The sequence below is a fragment of the Apis cerana genome, linkage group LG1 (assembly GCF_029169275.1).
Source record: "Apis cerana isolate GH-2021 linkage group LG1, AcerK_1.0, whole genome shotgun sequence".
Lineage (NCBI taxonomy): Eukaryota > Metazoa > Arthropoda > Insecta > Hymenoptera > Apidae > Apis > Apis cerana.
The window spans coordinates 4,848,198-4,869,511 of NC_083852.1; the positions used below are offsets into that span (position 1 = coordinate 4,848,198).

Sequence of the window (21,314 nt, forward strand, 5' to 3'; positions counted from 1 at the left end):
TTCACTAAATGTAAAAACGAAAAACTTAAAAATTTTTTTTAAATAAATTTTTTTTAAATTATTTTTCTTTTCTTTCCACTTATATTAAATTTCCAACATAATTAATAAAAATAATTATTCTTATAAATTCAATTCTCCAATTTATTCATTCATTCACAACAATTTTTCCGATTTCATGTTTCAGCGATGTGACGCAGCCCGCCAGGAATATTTTCACGCAAAATGATTCGTGCCCTTGTCCTTCTCTGCATGGTCGTTCTACCTCTTGTACGATGCCACAAGGTAACAGTATTTGTCGAGTACCATCGGGATCAGCAAGGACAATGTTTTATCCCGTGCAAATGTTTCCTTAAAACAAAGAACACGTGTATACGTGATCGTGGCGTTGACTCGAAATGACAAAGATTATTCACGGAATCGGACAAAGTTAATTGTCGATCCAACGCTGATTGCAAGACCAATTCACGCTGCGTAAACATTGGCTTCCGTTGGTAACGTTAGGTGCTTCCTCAGTAGAAGAAGAAAGAAAAGATAATTACGCTCCTATTTATGTTTATCATTTTACGTTATTAATAGGACTTATTTACATAATTCGACTTTTAAGTAATATTTTAATATTACTAGTGGTAATAATAATCATATTTATAGTTTTATAATATTATCTACAGAGATCTCTTGCATAATTTGATTTTTTTAATATTATCAATGAATTTTAATACCAAAATAGATGTATATGAATATATATCTATTGTAATTTTAATATTGGTAAATTTTCAAAATTGAAAATTGCAGATTTGTAATATCAACAAATTTTAATTAAAAAAAAAGATAATTTCAATTCTATCTATTTTATTTAATTAATAATCATTTCACAATATTATCGACAGAGTTTTCTTACGTAATTCGATTATTCTTAATATCGTTAATGAATTATAACAAATTAATGAATTATTACAAATACGATAATATAACAATATTAGAAAAATTGCAATTTTGCAATATTAGTAACTTTTTTATTAAAAAAAATAATAAAATAACTACATATTCCATTTATGCTTAATTTTCCAAAAGAATCTATTCAAAATAAAGATCGATAAACTTATTTTACCTATCTGAAATATCAAAAAATTGTTGAACATTTGCGAAACAATTTGTATTTTTCGATCTAATAGACCGTGAAATATTTCACTGCTGAAATAATTAATTCGTGAAGGAACAGCCTTTTCTCCTTCAATCGAATATAACATACAATTTCATAATGAATAATTAAGAAAACATTTCGTGGAAATGCTCGAACAGATGGTATCGCTTCTCCCTCTCTCTCTTTCTCTCTCTCGATTTTGCACAATGGGAAATGAAAAGTGAGTCAAGTGTCGTAAAAGAATGCGAGCACGAGGATAATAGGGACAATGGCGGCGATAAACGTCATCGGTAAAGTAACGTGGGAAGAGAGAGGAATAAATTACCGCATTGAACTCCGATCTAACGTGGTACTTTTTCGATATAATTCGAGCGCATCGTATCGCTTTGGACGACGATTAATCACCCCCGATAAAATCAATAAATCGATTTTCCTGCCTCAAAAATATCGTTTTATATTTTCAACTAAGCATTGATCGATCGATTCTCGTAATTTTGAAATTAATTGAAGAATATATGTATATTGGAAATAAGAAGAAACATATAATAATTGAATAACGATATCTATCAGAAGATTGAGAAGATTAATCCTCGTGAAAAAATAAATCAGTTTAATAAGCCAGTTTAATAGAACGATCGATATACGATTAAAGGATAAATAAGAAAAAGAGGTTAAAGCTATGATAAATAAATCAAACGAGATGGATAATATTTGAGTTGACAAGACTCAAGGATTTGAGACACAAGTTGATAAGAAGTATAAAAAAAAAAAAGAGAGAGATAATTCTTAAAAATTTGATTCGGATTTTCCCAAAAGAACTTGAAGAATTTGATAAGAACTGTATATCATATTTTTGTCATATCTTTTATGTATTTACATTGTAATACCATCTGTAAACACCATCAAAGCTCGTAGAAAATATGATATTTTCATTGATATCAGACAATTCAATTGTAATTCATCATTAGACTAGACTGTTTGCTATATTTCACACGTGTCGACCAACAGTGGAGAGAGGTATTAATTATATGGCTCTAAGCTTCGTAAATCCACGAAATCTATAATATATTACAATTTTTTTTTAGATTCAGTGCAATCAATTGCAATTTCCAACCGACAGAATCTGTCGTGATCGTAAGATTTGAATGATTTGTGAGTGTGCGATATAAAGGCGGATTTCAGATTTAAATAAATCAAATGATAATGTCGTTGAATTTTTAAAACAGAGGAACGAGATAAACTGAACTAGGAGACTAGGGAAATATATGGAACAGATTAAATCACTAGGAAATTCCATACGACTTAATTTTTTTTTTCAATTTTAATATCAGGACACGTAGATTAAAATTTAATTTTTTAAAAATTAGATAATCAGTTTGGATAATTTGTACAGAGAGAGAGGGGGAAAAAATAGGTACAGAAATCTAGGGATCTCCAGGAAAAGAAAATTCACAATAAATATTCGTCTTTATTTTTTTCAATACTTATGACAGAACGAAAAATCATCTACGTTTTTAAACAATAAATCTTTATATTGATATTTACGTTTAAAAAACAATTTGATTTTTTTAAATAAATGTCACACGATTAATTTTCGAGAGAGAAACATCAATACACTTGCTAGTTACAAACATGAAGACACGTAAGACTGATGCTTTTAAGCGAAATGTTAATAGGTCGATAAGTTTCGTGTGAATCCCCCGATATAATCAGACACAATCAATCTTTGTTAAACTGAGCTGATATATATCTTGCGAAGTGCGAGCATCGTGCAAGTCATTATCGACCTTTCTCCTTTTTCACGCTTTAAATAGATCTTCCTTTAATTTTTTCACGTTAATCATCGCCAATATTTTAAAATTTCCACGACAATTGTCGTTCCAAAAATTGTAATAACGTAGCGACGAATGCCGAAGCAAAAGAGTTTAAAAATATCTGTTTTCCGTTAGATCCCTAGATTAATTCACTAGGAGTGGGGGGAAAAAATTACTAGTTCATAAATTACGCCGGTAGAGGGCGCGGGTCTGTTCACATTTACATTCCTTTATATTCCTTTCATCAATTTATATTATATACGACGAGAATCGTTTTGCCATCAGACGATCGTTAAATTTCTTACCTGACCGCGCCTTTCAAAATAACGTGTCGCAATAAAATGAGAAAAATCGTGAATGGCTCGCGCTCGTTTATCCGCCAGTGATCGGCCATGGCAAATGCACGCCGCTGCTTCATTGCTGTGCCAACCATTCAAGAGGGAAATCGTGCTTGGGGTTCGTAGTATACGCATACAATTAGGAGAGCAACATAGGCGATACGGATCTTTTTCGAGCAGATCCGGTTCTTTAACCGTTGCTCGACGAATAGGTTAGGTCGTCGTTAAAAAAATAATTGAAATTTGTTTCAACCAATTGAACCCTATCAAACGAAAAAACTGCGATCAATTAAATGCGATTTGATCCGATTTGTAGGGATCGGAAAAAAAGATAGACTTCGAGACGTATATTAAAATAACAGGTATTTAAAATAACAGAATTTTAGATATTCACTTTAACAAAAAAATTTCAACGATTTATCTTTTAATTTTTTAAAAATTCCAATCAAAATACAAACGATCTCTCTCTTAACGAAACACTCGATAAATTACTAATAATAATTCGTTCAATTGGAATATAAAATAAGCATTTTCTTTATAAACCAATTCTTTTCTTCGACCAGGCGATCAGATCTGGTGCATCGAGGAGTGGGGGGATGGCTTACAAAGTTTACAAATAGGACAGAGCCCGTGATCGAATTTCCTAACGTAATGAGTGAAAGTGATCGACCTTAAAGTGAGCGATCGCAAGCCACCGAGCGTTAGTTAATTGCGGCTCGATTTCTGTGACACGGTGTACGTGGCCGGGCGCTCTTAAATGGTAGAAGCAGACCTTGGGCCGTGATTGGAAAAACTTTTAAATGCACACGCATCTATTACCTCGTCCACTATCACGTATGCGCCTGTTGATCATTGTCCTCGCGACTGCACCCAATTAACCATGCACTTGGCGGCGACAAAGCGGCTCTTTGTAATGAAACTGCCCCAGCCGAGATTTGCTAATACGCGTAATTGCCGCAATTCAGGAGGAGAAAAAACGCGCAACGCCAGCCGTGTTTTACAGGAATAATTATGATTTGGAAAGAGCGACGATGACGCGAAGCTGACGATTTGCTCTCCTGTTTTTCCGAGAATTGAAAATTGTTTTTTTTTTTTTCTTTCTTCTTCGAAGAAAAAGGGAAAGGGAACGGAGAATTTTGGAAATTCGATGTTATTAAAATTCGATTGATTTTTGTTCAAAATTATCGTGACCTTGAAAAATAAATCGATTAATTTTGTCAACAAAATTTGAGGGAAATTTATTCGATGAATTGAGATTGATTATTCGATTAAATAATTAATATGTCGATCGAATTAGGAATTTGTAAGTATCGTGATGGAAAGTGACAGATTTTTTTTTTTTGTTTTCTCGTTATGTTGTTATTATAGTTCGCGTTATAGTTCCCACGATAGTGCCACGATTACTTTTTCTTCGATATTTCAACACTTGGCTCTTGGCCGGGAACAATAACGAGCGAGAGAATATATCTCCATAAAAGTGAAAAAGGAAAAAAGGCGAAATTGGTGGCGTCGAATCGATATCAATCGCTCGAAATTTAATAAATTACATAACGATTGATGATAATAAGAAAATTATCTGTGGCCGATAAACGAAATCATAGATTGCAAAATGATATTTTCGAAATATTTTTCCCGGATAGCAACTTTCTGAACGGATTATTATTTAGAGAAAATACATAAGTGAGGTTAAGTTTAAATTAACCAACTTCTTAAAAAAAAATAATAATAACAACGTATTTTCTCGTTGAAAAATTGAAAACTCGTCACTTTTTTTGATAAAAAGGAAAAAAAGGAAAATCGAAAAATCAAAAATAAAAGTTTTGGAATCAAGAAATTTGACTTCAGTTTATACAAGAATGAGTAATACATGAACGCTTTAGGAAAAAATGTAATTAATTAAACTTAATTAAACTTTCGTCACGCGAATATCAACGCTTTTTTTTTTTTTTTTCGTTCCACGGCGGAAACAACAGATATAAAACACATTCTTACGGTAAATTTCTTGCCTGTTTCAGATCCACGAACACATGACAAGGGAAGAGATGTTATCGGTGTTTCACACAGGACACGAGTCTGGTAATCACAATAAAAAAAAAAAAATAAAATAAAGAAAAGAAAATTAATATCTAACAGATAGGCAGCCATGTTTTCTTTCAATTTAAACACTATTCACATTTACTGCCTTACGAAGAAATCGAATTCGTTAAATTAAATTTATTTTCTATTGTACTCTCTCATTAACATATTCGAGATGAAATTTGCGAAACAAAAAAACGTTATTGCGCAGAAATTATGCTGGTTTCCTATTCGTCGAGACCCATCCGCCATTTTTTATTTCCATTTTCAAATTTTAAATCGATACTTCGGAGCAAATAAAGAATTAATTAAAGAAAATATTTGACAAGTTAATAATATCCTCTGGCGAGATTTCAAATAGATTTTGATATTTCGAAAAAGTTTAGAAATAATGAAAAGAAAATTTTTCTCGAAAGATTCGTTTTAATGTCACAACAGTTCGAATCATTATTTACAGGTGAAACAATCGATTTCAATACTTTCACAATTTTAATCAAGGTTGATCGTTAATTTACATCATTAGTAGAGAATATTGCGTATCTCTATTTGCATTTACTTTAAAAACACAAAGCGTCGTGAAACGTAACGTCGACTGAGTTAAAATTATATTTTATAAAAACCAATAATTTAAAGTAAAATTTAAATAATTTTACGAAACGATTAAAAGGGGAGAAAATTTAATCGACAAAATCATTTTCCTTTTTTTTTTTTTACTACAAAATCATATTTTTTGTACTAATATCACGATGATATGGAGATCCACTTGATCGAAAATTAAATAAATAAAAGTTGCCTGAATGTAATCACTGAATGTGAGAACACAACGATAAGTGATAAAGAGGACAAATCTTTCAAATTCTAGTACCGGCGTACGAGATTGTACCTGTGTTGCATTCGGTGCACAAAAGGAGTACAAGGGAGCCGGAGATACATTTGAAGGCCTTCGGGAAGGACATCAGTCTGTCGCTAAAGCCTACGGAAGGGTTGCTCAGAGGGAATCATTTGCCCATGTGGACCGTCACGAAGAATGCGTCGCAGCCTGATGGCCTCCGCTATGAGAAGGTGACGAATGTAAGTTTTCCGTATACGTCGTGAAAATTTATTTTTAATTTTATCTTTTTTTCCCCTCTCTCTCTCTCGAAAAGAAAAAATTAATTTTTTACTCGATCTTTCCACACATCTTTTGTTTACGAGTATTTAAAAATGAAAAGCACGAATCAGAAAACCAAATAAATGCAAAATTGTGCAGAATCGCATTAAAATTCTCATCAAGCATTTCAAAATATATTTTAATATTATCTTTCAGCATTTATCCTCGTCCTCGACCACAATATAAATTCCCATTCCTTTCATCATGTCATTCGACATTTAACGAGACACGTTAGGTGGAGGCAAAAAAAAAAAGAAAAAAAAAAAAGAAATGAGGCCTCTTCACGTCTCCGCAATTTTTGCCCCAGAGCCACGGAGTTTGCATTATCCCTTTAAATGGTCGAAATCGCATAAAATCGCCTCTACGTATGGCAAACAACACCGTTGCCCACACATATTTTAATAATTGTTCTTCCCGTTTCAGGCCGACGTGGATATCGGTGACATCTATCAAGACACGACGAACATGGCGTCCATTCTGTTGCACCGGGACACGAATGGGAAAGTGCTCGTTGTAAGAAGCTATTCTTTCTTAATGCACCCTTTCGAAATTCCCGCCATTATTGCGGGCTCGTCTTTCGTCAACTGGCGCGATTCAGTTAGGGGCCGCGTCTCGGTTATAATTACCGTAATACCGCGTATGAATCGTTGTCGTGGAATTAGCAGAGACACGATTAAGAAAAGATTGTGGTGAGTCATTGTTACGACGTCTGGGCAATTCGTGAAACAAGAGAATAAGAATTTAACGACATGACAGAGAAAAATTTATCGAAACGTTTAACGTAGTTAACCTAATTAATTAACCTAACCTAATCTAATTTAATACCAAGTCCGATTTTCTATTCTGTTGCGTGAATTCTTTGGTGTTTAGTCGAAATAGTGCACCCAGTTTCTTATCTTATCTCGATTTTTTTCAAAAAATTCATATTTATGAAGGATTTTTAAATTTTGTATCGAAAGAACTTGGAATCATCGATACGTTTGATATTTTAAAAGTTGGATTAAAATTGTTTGTTTGTGCTTTTATAATGCTATCTATCAAATAATTACGCATTTGACAAACAAAATAGAACGTTAGAAACGAACTGCGAAGAAAAGTTACACAGAAATGACATTTCGCGACCGTTTTGACATTTCCATTTCGAGCTCGGATAATCGCATAAAGCGCGTTACGAAGATATCGCTTGTGCAAAACCACGAAAAAAAGCAATAAAATTCACCATATCGGTTTCATCTTGCAGAACAGTAACTTATAGCTCGCTAGATAGCTAGCTGTATACTCCACGATTATGCGTCCAACCGACCGAGACTCAATTTCACTTAGGAAGTTCGATCTTTTATGAAGTCATAAAAAAAAAAAAGGAAAAAAAAAAAAAAAAGGAAAAAAACTTCAAGTTATTGCCAAAGCTGCTATTTATCCATCGAATTACTCAAAGTCCATTGACAGAATTGTTAGGAAAGAGATACTTGACTTAGGTGTAGCGGAACTTATTTATAATTATATTTCTTTGCAAAACTTCTTCTTTTAAAATCATTCCATTGGAAAAGACTAGTTTATCTTATACCATTATTTTTTTGCATCTTTAAGTATAGTATATAAAGAATATTGGTTTCAGTATAATTGGTATATAAAAATATCTTGCTTACTATATTGAGGATGCTTAGATATTATTACATTATTGAGAGTATTTTTTATATCTATTTGTTTTATATTCTACTATTTAAATAGTATAACATTACCAATAATTATCTTCATACGATTGCCTAGATGTTTTAAGCAAACTTGAGTAGTTAGTTAAGGAAATGAAATTACCATGCATTTGCGGCTTCTATTATTAGAAATTGAGTATGTTACGGAGAATAAATCATTCAAGAAACAAATTGCCCGTGGATTTATGTTCTTTGTGCTATTCGCTAGGAGAATAATTAAAAACCATTGTTATGATGATTGATAGTGTAATTTGAAGGAAAATAATGCAATTAGTAAATTCGTGTGTAAATATAAGAAGGTCTTTGAATTTTTTTTCTTTTTTGTGAGAATAACCGATAGAATTCTTGTTAATTACATAACAAAACGTGAAAGAAACAAATTGTCTCATTGTCAATTCCAGCAATGAAATGTATTAGAGATCTACCTTGACAATGATTTCATTTATGACCACGGGTAGAATTCTTTAAATCAAGCGAATCCATTAATAAAATTCGCACATGGAAATATTTCAGAGTCATTGTCGTTATTAATAACATTTTTTTTATTATGTTGTCGAGGTGTTTCTTATATAATAATACTAATAACATCAATAACTTTAATAAGTTTTTGTTTATTTCATAATGAAACTAAAAATACACTTGATTTTATTTATTTTGAATGGAGACAAAATTAGCATAATTAAAAATTAAAAAAAAATGTATAAAATGTATTATATAATCTTAATTTGTTATATCGTAAAAATAGAATAAATTATTTTATTACTTAATTTGTTATTAAATTAACAAATTATAAATTATATCTTATTTATATACTATTCAAATTACAAATTATATTTTACGAATAATTATATATATTATGAATAATTACATAAGAAAACAAAAAGAAAGGAAGTATAAATTAAACATTAACAATTAAATGCAGTATAAATTTTCTACGTATAATCATTGAAAAAATCGTATTCACGCTCTCGAATGGAATTCCGATTCTTTCACCTTGATAATATCTTGGCACATTATCGAATGCACATTTACACGTAGCAATTTATTGAAAATTCAGATCTAAAATTAACATTTTTTTGTAATATCAGAGTATTTTCCGTACGGTATAAATTTCTCTGTTTATAGTTTCTTTTTATCACTTTATTCATACATCAAAAATCGGATGAAAGGATGTCCTTGACGATTAACGATTAACGATCTGTTAATCACTGCGTAGGATGAAGCATGTTTTTGCAGTGTTCGAGAGAAGTCAAACAAACTTTTGGAAAGCAATTTCGACATATGATAATGTATATAAAAAATACAAGAAAAAACTATTATATTTTAAAGAATGATTATACGTAATAAAATTTTCTTAATGCATGTTCTTAAATTTTTAACACGTGACAATTTGTTTCCCATCCAAAATCAATAAATATTTTATTAAAACATATTTTTTTTTAATATTTTATAATTTGATAAAAGTAACTTGAATATTTTATTATAACAATTCTATTGCACAAAAAATATAGAAATTTCAATTTTTATCTGTAACAATTAAATCAATCAATTTTCATCTGAAACATTATAAAATAATCAAAAATAATTCTTTAATTCATCAAAAAAAAATCACGTTAAAATGACATTTGCTTGTTGTGAAACATCTATCAATTCTATTTAATGTTTATCTAAAATACTTTAATGTCGAATTAACATAAGCAGTTAATCTATTCTGTAGATATATTAACCACTAATAATTGTCTTCTTCCATACGTTAACCACTAATAAATTTCTATTGTAACACACCTTGCTGTCAAGTCATAAGTAGCTTTACCACTATGGACGACCTAACCTAATTTAAGAACCCCGCATATTAACCACCAATGATTCTCTTGTTACGACTCTTGTATAAATAACCACATGAATAAATTCCAAAGACAACAAATATCGTCAATTCGCGTTACATAATGCCGTAAAAGCGTTGTTCTATATGACCCCATGTGTCCTGACCTTTCGCTTTCACTCTCCCTCTCTCGTTTGACCAATGTACCTCTCTCGAATCGCGAATCGAATATGTTGATCGAAAATAAACCCGGATCGAAAATATCAACAATCGATCGATTTTGATTACTTGACAAAACGCGTATTTCGTTTTCGTTAGATTCATATTAAAATTAACACGTTGCGGTAATTATAAACGATGTAGACGTAAGTCGTTGACCATCGAATGGAAAATTGGCGTGTAGCGCATGCGCGTTTAAGCTATTAACCGATTATACTTCGTTATCTCGTTAAATGTGCAGTTAACATATTATTGCGGCAGGAAATACTAATTGGTACTATTGTTTATTTTATAATTGAGAAAATTTTTGAAAAAATAACATGAATTTCAAAATAAGAATATAAGAATATTGAAATTCTAGAGGATTTTTAGAAAATTTTAGATTAGTAGAACACTAGGTTTGAAAATTCGAAAATTAACCTTAAATGTGTATGAAAGAAATTTTTAAAATTATAAATGAATAATAAATATTTAATATCTTCGATATCTAAAAATAATATAGTGATAATAGAAAAGAAAAGATATAATAAATTGTTATCTGCTTCTTATAAAATATCAATATTATATAAATTTATTTAAAAGAATAACAAGAAATCTTGATTCTAACTAGGATGGCAATATTGGTTCAGAACTAGTAATACGACCACTGCCAGATAGGATATTGCACGAAGTAGTAGGCAAGAATTCGAATCTTCACAGAGAAGAGTTATTGCCAAACGTGACACGAAGTAAAAGGAACTTGAAGCATACGAATCATCACGTGGTATACAAGAAAGTGAATCGTTCAATTGGCGACGAATACAGCGATTACAGTGAGTGATCTTTACGTGTTACCACATCGAAGGTGAAATCCACTTGAGATCGATTTCTCGTGATTAAACATCGATTTTAGCATTGATGGAACCTGACCACATGGCCAAGAGGTTTAGATCTAAACGATCAATTTCCACCAGAAGAAAGAGGGAAGCACCATACGTAATTTATCCGGAAATTCTGTGCATCGTTGACTATGACGGATATAGGTTAGTTAAAATCAATATTTTAGAAAGTAATTATTAAAAGCATCATTGATATTTGATTATTTAATTTAAAAAAAATTTATTAAAATCACAAAATTTTCTAAATTCCATAAAAAATATATTATTTAATATAACCTATATTTAATACGTAATTTAATATAAGTTTAAAAAAAGTTTATAATTTAATCTTTATTTTTTGTATCAGATTACACGGTGGTGATAATGTACAGATCAAGAGATATTTCGTTTCCTTTTGGAATGGAGTAGACTTGAGGTACAAATTATTAAAAGGGCCAAAAATTCGCATCAGTATAGCTGGAATCATAATATCACGGGTGAAGTGCAATTTCATGATCTTTTACCAAAATACGATTGTTTCATGAATCAATCTAGTTTTGGTTACTCACAATTTTCTATCTACTTTTTTTTTCTCTTACCTAAAACGATATCATTCAGGGAAGAGATGCTACGCCTTATTTGGAAAGAAATCGCGTCGGTCGAGATGCAATCGATTCGGCAGCTGCGTTGACCGACATGGGGAAATATCTCTTCCGAGAGAGACGACTTCCGGTTTATGACATCGCTGTCGCTGTTACAAAGTAAGAGTGCACATTTCTTTAAATTCGATTTAACTTTTACGTTTCACGTGATTAACATACGAAAAAAATTTCTATTCTGTTAAATTTTCTCTCTCTCTCCTTTTTTTAATATCCTTCTCTTTGTATCCTTTTTTTATATCCTTTGATATCGATATAATACATTTAAACAATTTCTGTTTTTTTTCTTTTTATTCTTATTTACAACCAAAATTGGAAAATAATGAAACTCGAAAGAAAAATAATGATGTAACAATATGAAAAAAATGTATTTGAAAGATTATTGTAGAATGCCGATTTCAATCGAATTTCAAAAAATGAGTATATCTCTGACATTATGCTATTTTATCATTTTACCACAGCAGTGATTTGGTGATTTCATACTGTTTGATTTTTATTTCGCAAAACAGGTATGATATGTGCCGTCGTAGGAAAGGCGGCCGCTGCACTAAGGGAACTGCCGGTATGGTTTATTACATAGCGATCACGCTTTCTTTTTCAACTTTTTTACTTTTCTTCGATTTTTTTTTCTTTTCTTTTTTTTTTTTTTTTTTTTTTTTTGTTAAAATCTTTTTATCTAATTAGCATTGTATAGTATTCACATCTAGCTTGAATGTATATTAGTTTTTCACATTGCCAAGATGGCGTACTCAATGGGGATGGTACGTTTATGGAGGTTAACTCAAAAGTGATATTCTTTTTTGTTGAAATGAAAATCTATATATATTAAAATATTTAGTTTTACTTGATATGAAAAAAACACAATATACATAATACAATATAATTTAATAATAAAAGTTTAATTTTAATAAACAAGAAAGAATTTCACTTAATTTTCTGTAAATATTGTATTTGAAAAGAAAAGCATTTAATTTATAATTATTCAATAGTGTACGCCATTTTAGTAAAAAATTGAGCTTGCTAAACATTTTGCATATTCATTATTATTTTTGTAGGAACGAATTATAAAATAGAATTGAACTTAAAAAGGTAATGGTATACTAATCATGTATAATCAATAACATACAGGCTTTCTTTTTATCGATCTCAATTACATCATATGATTATTTGTGAATATGATCAAACATAGAAATTATTCAGATTAAAAAATTAAAATTTATGCATCCTTCTTTTTAATCAAAAAGCATCAATAAGCATGTATATACATAGTATGGAAAATTTCACGTAAATTTTTAAAATCATTGAATCATTAATAACAAACCCCATTATAGACATATATATAAAAGATAATATAAAAAAATATATTTCGTTAAAGGGAAAAATTAATTTACAAATTTTTTGTTCACAAATTCGTTGTTCACAATACGATGTACATAACCTCTACTTTTCTCAACAAACTTTTCTCATATGTATTACGTACACACATAGATGATATTCTTACATATTATTTCGAGAAATAACAGTTTAAAACTATTAAAACAAGAATCTGTAACTATTCATACCTGAGATGCAATATTCGCTAATTGGTAATTATTTACACGCGTGCTACTAGTAGTATATTTGCTTTATTATAAATCCACCGCTATCACTTTCCGCAAGCCGTGTCCTCAATGCTGAACGAGGAAATTTTGAATAGGGTATGTAATAAAGCTTCACGATATTTGCTTTATTATCAATATCATTTTTCGTGAATCAACATCATTAATCATTTATTTTATATAAAATCTTGCAAAAATTTCAAAAAAATATAATTTTTATAAAATTTTCATTTGCATTACGAAATGTCACTTTATATTTTCATTATTCATATATAAAGTTCGTTCATTTCCTTTCTATGATAATTATTTTCAAAAAAATTAAAAAAAAAAAAAACAAGCTTTGTGCATAATATATTTCAAAATCAAAAAATATCCTTATTCATTATATATTATAAATTAACATGGTTTAATAGAAAATGTATATAAAAAATTATATCACAAAATTATCTCACAATAGTACAAAATATATATAATATTGTTTATCAAAATATCGTATAATGGATTAGACATATATGAATGTTTCCAACAATTGTCCCGTGACGTGGTCTGAAATAAACAGGGGTTGTGAATCCACATGATAAAGAGGAAATTTTGTTGTTGCATTGCAGATTAGATATGTGCAGGAGGCAATACGCGAATGACGTGTGCAATAGAGGAACCGCAGGTACGTTTCTCGAATTCGAAAGAAACGAGATTGACGAGAGCCGAAAATTATTTGATTTATTATCTATGTGCACTGCTCTTGCGAACGTTTATATTTCTATATTCTAAGATCTTTTTTTGCTGCAACTCGGCAATTTAAGATATGGTTGAAAATACGATAAAAGAAGTCCTCGAGACTTTCACAACCAGGGATCTTTCGTGGTTTATACTGTTCGAGAGTTTAAAATCATGCTTTTTTGAATTTTTCCAATATTATATAAATTTAAATAATTTATAACATTAGTAATAAAATCTATGTCTAAAAATTAAATTCTTCTTCAGAAATCTTTCAATAAATTCTAAAGTGATGTTTTTCAAGAAATGAAATTTAATATGAGCTTGATTTTTATTTTATCAAGTAATATACAAAGAAAAAAATATTAAAATTATTAAAAAGTGATTTGTTATTAAAAATTTTTAATTTTACTACGCTTCATACTAAATTAAATATTGAATTATTTAAAAAATATTTTAATTTACTTCTACTTGAATTTACTTTTAAAAATTAAATTTAATGTATTTTACAAAAACCTCGAATAGTATAATATTCTAATCACGTTTATGTTGCTTTGTTCTATTCTGTTTGTTTTCACCTTCTAATAGCTTGAAAACTTCTTTACACTGTTTGAATTTAGATTGTAAAGAGAAAAATGGCGGGTCAGAAAAATGGCGATTGCAGCTTCCTTCTGAGCTGAACGTGAAACATTCTATCGCGGCTTACCACGCGTATTTTCTTGTTTCTGAATTTCACTTTTCTTAGTCTGGGATACACGTTTGCCTTTCTCTCCTTCACTCCTTCTATCACTCTTTTTTTCACTTTCCTGATTCTTACTGTGAACATATATATATATATGTACATATATACATATATATGTACATATATATATATATATATACAAGCAAAAATGAAAGTGATTCTATACTTGGTCTAAAAAAGCTAAAAAAAGGAAAAAATTTTTATTTGAAAGTTTTTCTTTTTAATTCTTTTCTTCTATTCGTTCATTCTCTGCACAGTGGCTACGGTTTCTTAGTTGTGTATATTTGTTTGCATACACATAAATCGTACACGACCTTGGCATTTATATCTATCGTTTGCAATTATATACACTTTACAACAGAATTTTTTCAAATTAATCGTTCAATCCTAATGGTATTTCGTTATTCTAAGAATAATTTAAGAAAATTATCATCCTTATCACTTCCATGTTCACTGTAACGTTCCTGAATCACTCACACTCACGCCCTCTTTTTGTCTCTTCGGGCTGCATTACTGTCAAGGACTGATTGATCGGTAAGTTTCAAATCGAAGCGACCGAGAATTTTAAAATGAAAGATAAATCGAATAAATGATATCGTAGAAATTAATTTATTTTATTTTTTTCCAATATTAAAAATCCTCATAGAGGAAAAATAATCAATTTTTGAATCAATCTTCATAGCAGAAAAAATTTTTATTTATTTCGAAAGCCTTGGTTAATCGATTGACGTTAATTAACAAATGCATGTTTGCTTATTAATCAATTAAAAGCTTTTCTAATTAAACAAATACTTATTATTAGTTAATTAGATTAATATTGGTATTAAATATTCGCTAAAATTTCGTAACTAATAATAATATCGATAATGTCTTACCTTCTTAAAGAACGTGTTTTTGTTTTTGAGAACAGAAAAAGAACAGCAAAATCATTTCACAATTCAGGTTTAATTCATATTGCCAATTTAGTTGCAATATGGTCAGTTGCAGTACTTTCGAATTGAGGTTATATATCTATTAGCGATCAAGTCGTGATTCAGTTACGATATATATGAACTTAGATTATCACGATAAAATCATTGTTTCGACACAGTGTATTCGTAAACGAATTTTAGTTTCCTTTCACAGCACGATCACGATTCCAGTACGATTTATACAAATTTTCAACCACTAATCCAATCTAGTTTTAATAATAATTCGAAATACGTAGTTACGTATTCTTTTAAAGATTCACGTGACAATACTAAACGTTTTGTAATAGTTACGTATATATTATACTTTAAATACATACGATTGTTCGCAATATACAAAATTTTCTATATTAAAATCATAATTCAAATTTGATTTTTATTAGCCTATTCAATTAAATTATTATTATTAATAGTATTATTAATTCATTGATAACGATATTTTAATTAATAATTTAATAAATTTTACAATAGATCGTGTTATAAAATATTTTTTTATTTTGCATTCTCAAAATTAAAAACATGTTCAATTTCGTTGCTCTAGCATTAATTGAATTCGCTAAATGTGCAGCTATTAGTTTAAATAACAATTTAGTAACGAATTAATATTTTTACATACTATTCACAAAGTTGAAAAACATTCAAATTGATCGTGTGTTTTTATTCAGGATTTGCGTACGTGGGTGGAGCTTGTGTCGTAAATAAACGTCTCGAAAAAGTGAATTCGGTTGCTATCATCGAAGACACTGGCGGATTTAGTGGAATTATTGTCGCAGCCCACGAAGTCGGCCATTTGTAAGTCTATTGTTATTGATACTTTTGACATTTTTATCGAAATTTATGAAAATCTTATTATAAAATTGTTTTAATTTTTTAAAATCAATTATTTTTTTTATAAAAATTGCCATTATTTAAAAAAATTTTTTATTCAAAATTATTCAAATTTAAAATTAAATAAAGATGAAAATTATTAATTTTTCCAAGACTGGGTGCAGTTCACGATGGCTCACCACCGCCTAGTTATCTTGGAGGACCAGGAGCCGAGAAATGTCGCTGGGAGGATGGCTACATTATGAGTGATCTCAGACATACTGAGAAAGGTTTTAAATGGTCCCATTGTAGTGTGTCGTCATTTCATCATTTCTTAAAGTATGGTTCATTCATTATAATTTATGAATCTTTTTCGTGGATATTATTTCACGAATTTTCCTGAAAACTATTAAGTTATATATTAAATTTATAAACAAAAAAAAATAAATATCTTCAATAATAATGTATAAGTTACAATAATACTATACAATAATTTTTATATTTTGTTAATATATTTTTATATATAAAGAAAATCTGAAATATAATTATGAAATGAAATAATTTCAACATTTCAGTGGTGATACAGCCACCTGTTTATACAACGCACCTCACGAAGACGAAGCTCTTCCTAGAGTTTTACCTGGGAAACTTCTTTCCTTGGATGCACAATGTCGAAAAGATCGAGGAACGAGTGCATGTTTTGTTAGTTTTGTATCACAATACCAATCTATCATTTTATTATTATTTTTGATATTCAATAATAGTGTATTAACGAGATGTTTATTGAACATTTTAGAAAGATGACAGAGTTTGCGCTCAACTCTTCTGTTTTGACGCTGGTTCAGGATATTGTGTGGCTTATCGTCCAGCGGCTGAAGGTTCCCCTTGTGGAGACGGTCAGGTAGAAACGATACTTGAAATAATTAAAATTGAATCTAAAAACAGTTAAAAATAGTTAAAGGTTATTAATTATAATTTTAATGATAAAGTTAAACAATTTCAGTATTGTCTGAACGGGAAGTGCGTGGCCGAGCATGAAAACATTATACCAGATTATACGCAAAACATTCCAACATATGTGCGCCGAGACGGCACTTTCAATCCTACAGCCCATAATCGACCTCTCTATGCTCAATACAACAATACAGAGTATAGGTAATATCCTAAAATTTTACATCCTATTAATATATACAAATATTACTTCATATCCATTATCCAGTTGATATTTACATATATAATTGTCATTGAATTAAGATCATCAAGATTTATGTATTATATCTTCACTCTTCATTAAAAATATTTATCATAACCTATAAACATTATTTGTTCCGTAACAGGCACTTCAAGTAATTGTCATGTATCTTCAAATTGTTGACGAAATACTTATCGTTATAGTAATGCATATTTGCATTGCAAAGATTGTAAAGCTTGACTTTCGATAAACAACGTTCAATCTCCACCTGTTCGGTAAACATGTAATCAAATAATAAATATTATTTGAACGTTCAAGAGTATATAATCCGAACAGGTCATCTCTTTCGTTGTTCCATGGATAATTCCATAATGCTATGTCACACAGGTATCCGTGGGAATTGACGACACACAGCACGCCACAATCGAAATTCAAATACTCCTCGCCGTCGTCGAATCTCTTCTCGTCGACAAGCAATTCTTACAAACGCGTCACGTCGTTCGCGACAACCCCGGTGACCAAATACACCTACACCACAGCAAGTTATTTATACGCTAATAAATACAAGACTAAAGTAAATAATAGTAACGATGCTAGTTATAGTAAAAACGGATATGGTGGTGGTACCACTACCAGGAAGTACATGAATCACTCATACTATACAGTTAATCCAATATCAAAGGTCACGAATGACCTGAATTATCCAAAAATTAGCCCGTTCAAACATAAGGGCACAACGGTGTCATTCGCAACATCAAGCAAAAAGGATCAGAACGGTCTTCAGAGCGATGCTCGCGGTAAGATAAATATCAAAAGACGATACTCGCTTTCTTCTCGGATTATAAGAATCTTTTCTTTAATTCTTTTATTATTACTAAACGTTATCGTCTGGATAACAAGACTTATTCTTGTCTATTATTCTTTCTTTATTTTACTTTCTTTGCTTCATTTTTTCTTTTACTTTTTTTTTCTTTTTTCTTTTTTTCTTGATTCTACAGTGAGACAAAATATTTTTTTTGATAGATGTGTGTATTGTTCATCTATTTTTCCTGCTACTTTTACATTTGTTCAATAATTTTCTTTGTATCATAATGAACAATGTAGCCATTAAAACGCTACAAAATAATTAAAATGATGACAAACTGACATGTCGCATTTCTCATCATCAAAATCTTTATCCAAGTCTGATTGGTTAATCAATTCACTTGTGAGACAGTGAATATTTTTTGTTTCTCTACACTTTATTAAGATTCGTTTTCTTTCTCCAATATATCTATGTATTATAGCTGTTTCATTGGATAACTTGTGACAATCGTGGTTTTAAATATTTTAAATTTGCAATGATATTTCCTATTTACTGGAATAATTGGTGTTTGTTTCTGAATGGATATTATATGTATATGTATATGTATAATATGTGAACAACTATTCCTGCTTTATTTTATAATTTTTATTCTATTTTCTTTAAATTTATTTTACATTTTTATCCTTTTTTTTTACTTGTATATATCATGAATTAAACAAAAATATTAATTATGTTTTTAGAACTTTGTAAAAAAATATTTTAAACTTTTTACTTTGTATCTTTGTAACTTAATACTTTGTATCTTATTTTACTAACGATGTATATAAATGATTATCCTATAAAAACTCATTTTTAAATTCTTAAATAAAAATGAGTATTACTCTTAACTTCTTAAAACCATTTACATTTTAATTTTACATTTATCATTTATATTTTAAACTCAAAAACTTCTTTTTCTTGTATATTTTTAGTAAAAATATGCCTAAATAATATAAATAGTGAAAATTCATCACTCTTTCAAAAATTTTTCTATTTTTTCCAGAAGTAGAAGGCGATGAGTGCATGGACATAGGATCAGATTGCGCGGAGCTGATTGACAGGCTGAGAACATGGCTGTGCCATTTGCAATCTGTGAAAAGTCGCTGCTGTGCATCCCTAAGGACGATCTGCGCCGCTTGATGAATAGTTGAAAACAATTTTTCCGGTTCGTTCAAGAGTCACGTGGCTACGCATCCACAGACTACCATAAATCCGACATCGAACACTCAACGCGCATTCAGCATGCGTACAGCTCATCGAGCAGACTATATTCATCGAGAGATCGGGATTTAGGCGAATCATGTGATCTACGATGTCATTGGGTCGCAATGATTTTGAAAGATAGACATCTCACAAAGTTCTCAAAGTTCTCGCGGTCGCAACCGCACAAAGAATGAATGTGCAGTTTATTAAGTAGTTACATAATCTCACTGTGTTACCCAGAATATAACTTCATTCTTTCTTCTTTCTTCTCTTTCTTTCTTTCTTTTTCTTTCTTTTTTTTTACGATAGTACCGCAGGAGCTTTGTACAGACAATGGGTGTGAAAATATAAATGTGTCGAGTATGAACAAATGTTCGATCGATATGTTCGGTAGATTCGATTGCATATTTATTCGATGCACGTGAATCGCGCGGGAGATTTTTGTGTTATGATAGAATGTGCGCGCGCATATGCGTATGCGTGTTAGTACAGACGCGCAAGTGCACGTGAGAAAACGAGCTTCCTCTAAAAACATGAGAATTATAGCGCAAAAAATAAATGATTATACAATGAAATTGAGTATCTCTTTTTCTTGATTTTTTTTTTTTTTAATAAACATCGACGATTCATAAATTTGTTAAAAAAAAACATTTTATTATTAAAGTTATATGGAATTCTCAAGTATTTTTTTTTTATTTAAACTGGCTTTTAATCATTAATCAAATATCGGAACCATTTTCTCGAATTCATAAATTTTAAAAAACAAGTATAAACAAGGAAAGCAAATAATAAAAGAACAAAGATAGTAAAAATGTTGAAATTAACGCCATCTCTAGAGTGCCGACATGAAATATAAATATAGATAAAAAGAACAAATTATAAGAGAAGGATAAAAATAAGATAAGAATTGACTATTAATGCCATCTTTTGAGTGCCAAATATATATTTTTAGAAACAAGATAAAGTAGAATAAGAATTAATTATTAGTGCCATCTTTTGGATACTTTATTTTGCTTTTGAAGAAATATCTCAAGAGATGGCGCTGATAGTTTTTTTTGTTTTTGAGTTTCATTTCTTGCATTCTGAAGATGGCGTTGATTTCTGAATTTTTACTTTATTTCTATCTTCTTCTACTGTTTCCTTATCTATATTTATTTTTGGCGCGTGATTACAAATGAATTCGGAATGAATTGAACACATTTTCGTCACTTCTCTTTAAAAACTACAATATATAATAACTCTTCATATACATCTACAATACATCTACAATATATGATAGAATATTTGTTTTATTTTTTATTTATAATTTTACATGGAAATTAAATTTCAATTTCAATCATTACTAATGTTGCAATTTTAATCTGAATCGAATGATGAAATTCTAAAATTAAAAAGGCGTTTAGTATTATATGTTTATTTAGTAACTCCTAGAGAGAATACTAAAAAAAATGCATTGAA

At 29.8% G+C, this 21,314-nt stretch overlaps 1 protein-coding gene and 1 long non-coding RNA gene across 27 annotated transcripts in view; one reads left to right on the forward strand and one right to left on the reverse strand.

The window, feature by feature from the left end:
• Positions 1-16,116, reverse strand: part of LOC107994830 (uncharacterized) — a 38,662-nt gene extending 22,546 nt beyond the window's left edge. The window contains exons 1-4 of one of the 4 annotated variants that reach the window (XR_001765408.3): positions 15,718-16,114; positions 13,348-15,618; positions 11,726-11,877; positions 11,343-11,603 (exon numbers count right to left, since the gene is read on the reverse strand). This is a non-coding gene — a long non-coding RNA (uncharacterized LOC107994830). Of the gene's footprint in view, positions 1-11,342; positions 11,604-11,725; positions 15,619-15,717 lie in introns of those variants that run through there. The other 3 variants (XR_009831024.1, XR_009831027.1, XR_009831025.1) reach the window with 3 other exon arrangements.
• The window catches only part of LOC107994824 (A disintegrin and metalloproteinase with thrombospondin motifs like), a 65,081-nt gene extending 44,650 nt beyond the window's left edge, over positions 1-20,431 (forward strand). For 6 of the 23 annotated variants that reach the window (XM_062078882.1, XM_062078878.1, XM_062078884.1 and 3 more), the window contains 16 exons: positions 185-282; positions 5,309-5,369; positions 6,232-6,440; positions 6,943-7,032; positions 10,880-11,081; positions 11,162-11,291; positions 11,494-11,623; positions 11,745-11,887; positions 13,992-14,047; positions 16,476-16,602; positions 16,792-16,956; positions 17,193-17,319; positions 17,414-17,518; positions 17,621-17,772; positions 18,197-18,606; positions 19,657-20,431. In XM_062078882.1, the coding sequence (XP_061934866.1) occupies positions 223-282; positions 5,309-5,369; positions 6,232-6,440; positions 6,943-7,032; positions 10,880-11,081; positions 11,162-11,291; positions 11,494-11,623; positions 11,745-11,887; positions 13,992-14,047; positions 16,476-16,602; positions 16,792-16,956; positions 17,193-17,319; positions 17,414-17,518; positions 17,621-17,772; positions 18,197-18,606; positions 19,657-19,793 (2,304 nt within the window). In that variant the 5' untranslated portion in view covers positions 185-222 and the 3' untranslated portion in view covers positions 19,794-20,431. Of the gene's footprint in view, positions 1-184; positions 283-3,149; positions 3,412-5,308; positions 5,370-6,231; positions 6,441-6,942; positions 7,033-10,879; positions 11,082-11,161; positions 11,292-11,493; positions 11,624-11,744; positions 11,888-12,294; positions 12,348-13,991; positions 14,048-16,475; positions 16,603-16,791; positions 16,957-17,192; positions 17,320-17,413; positions 17,519-17,620; positions 17,773-18,196; positions 19,460-19,656 lie in introns of those variants that run through there. The other 17 variants (XM_062078812.1, XM_062078801.1, XM_062078823.1 and 14 more) reach the window with 8 other exon arrangements.
• Positions 20,432-21,314: the final 883 nt, after the last annotated feature.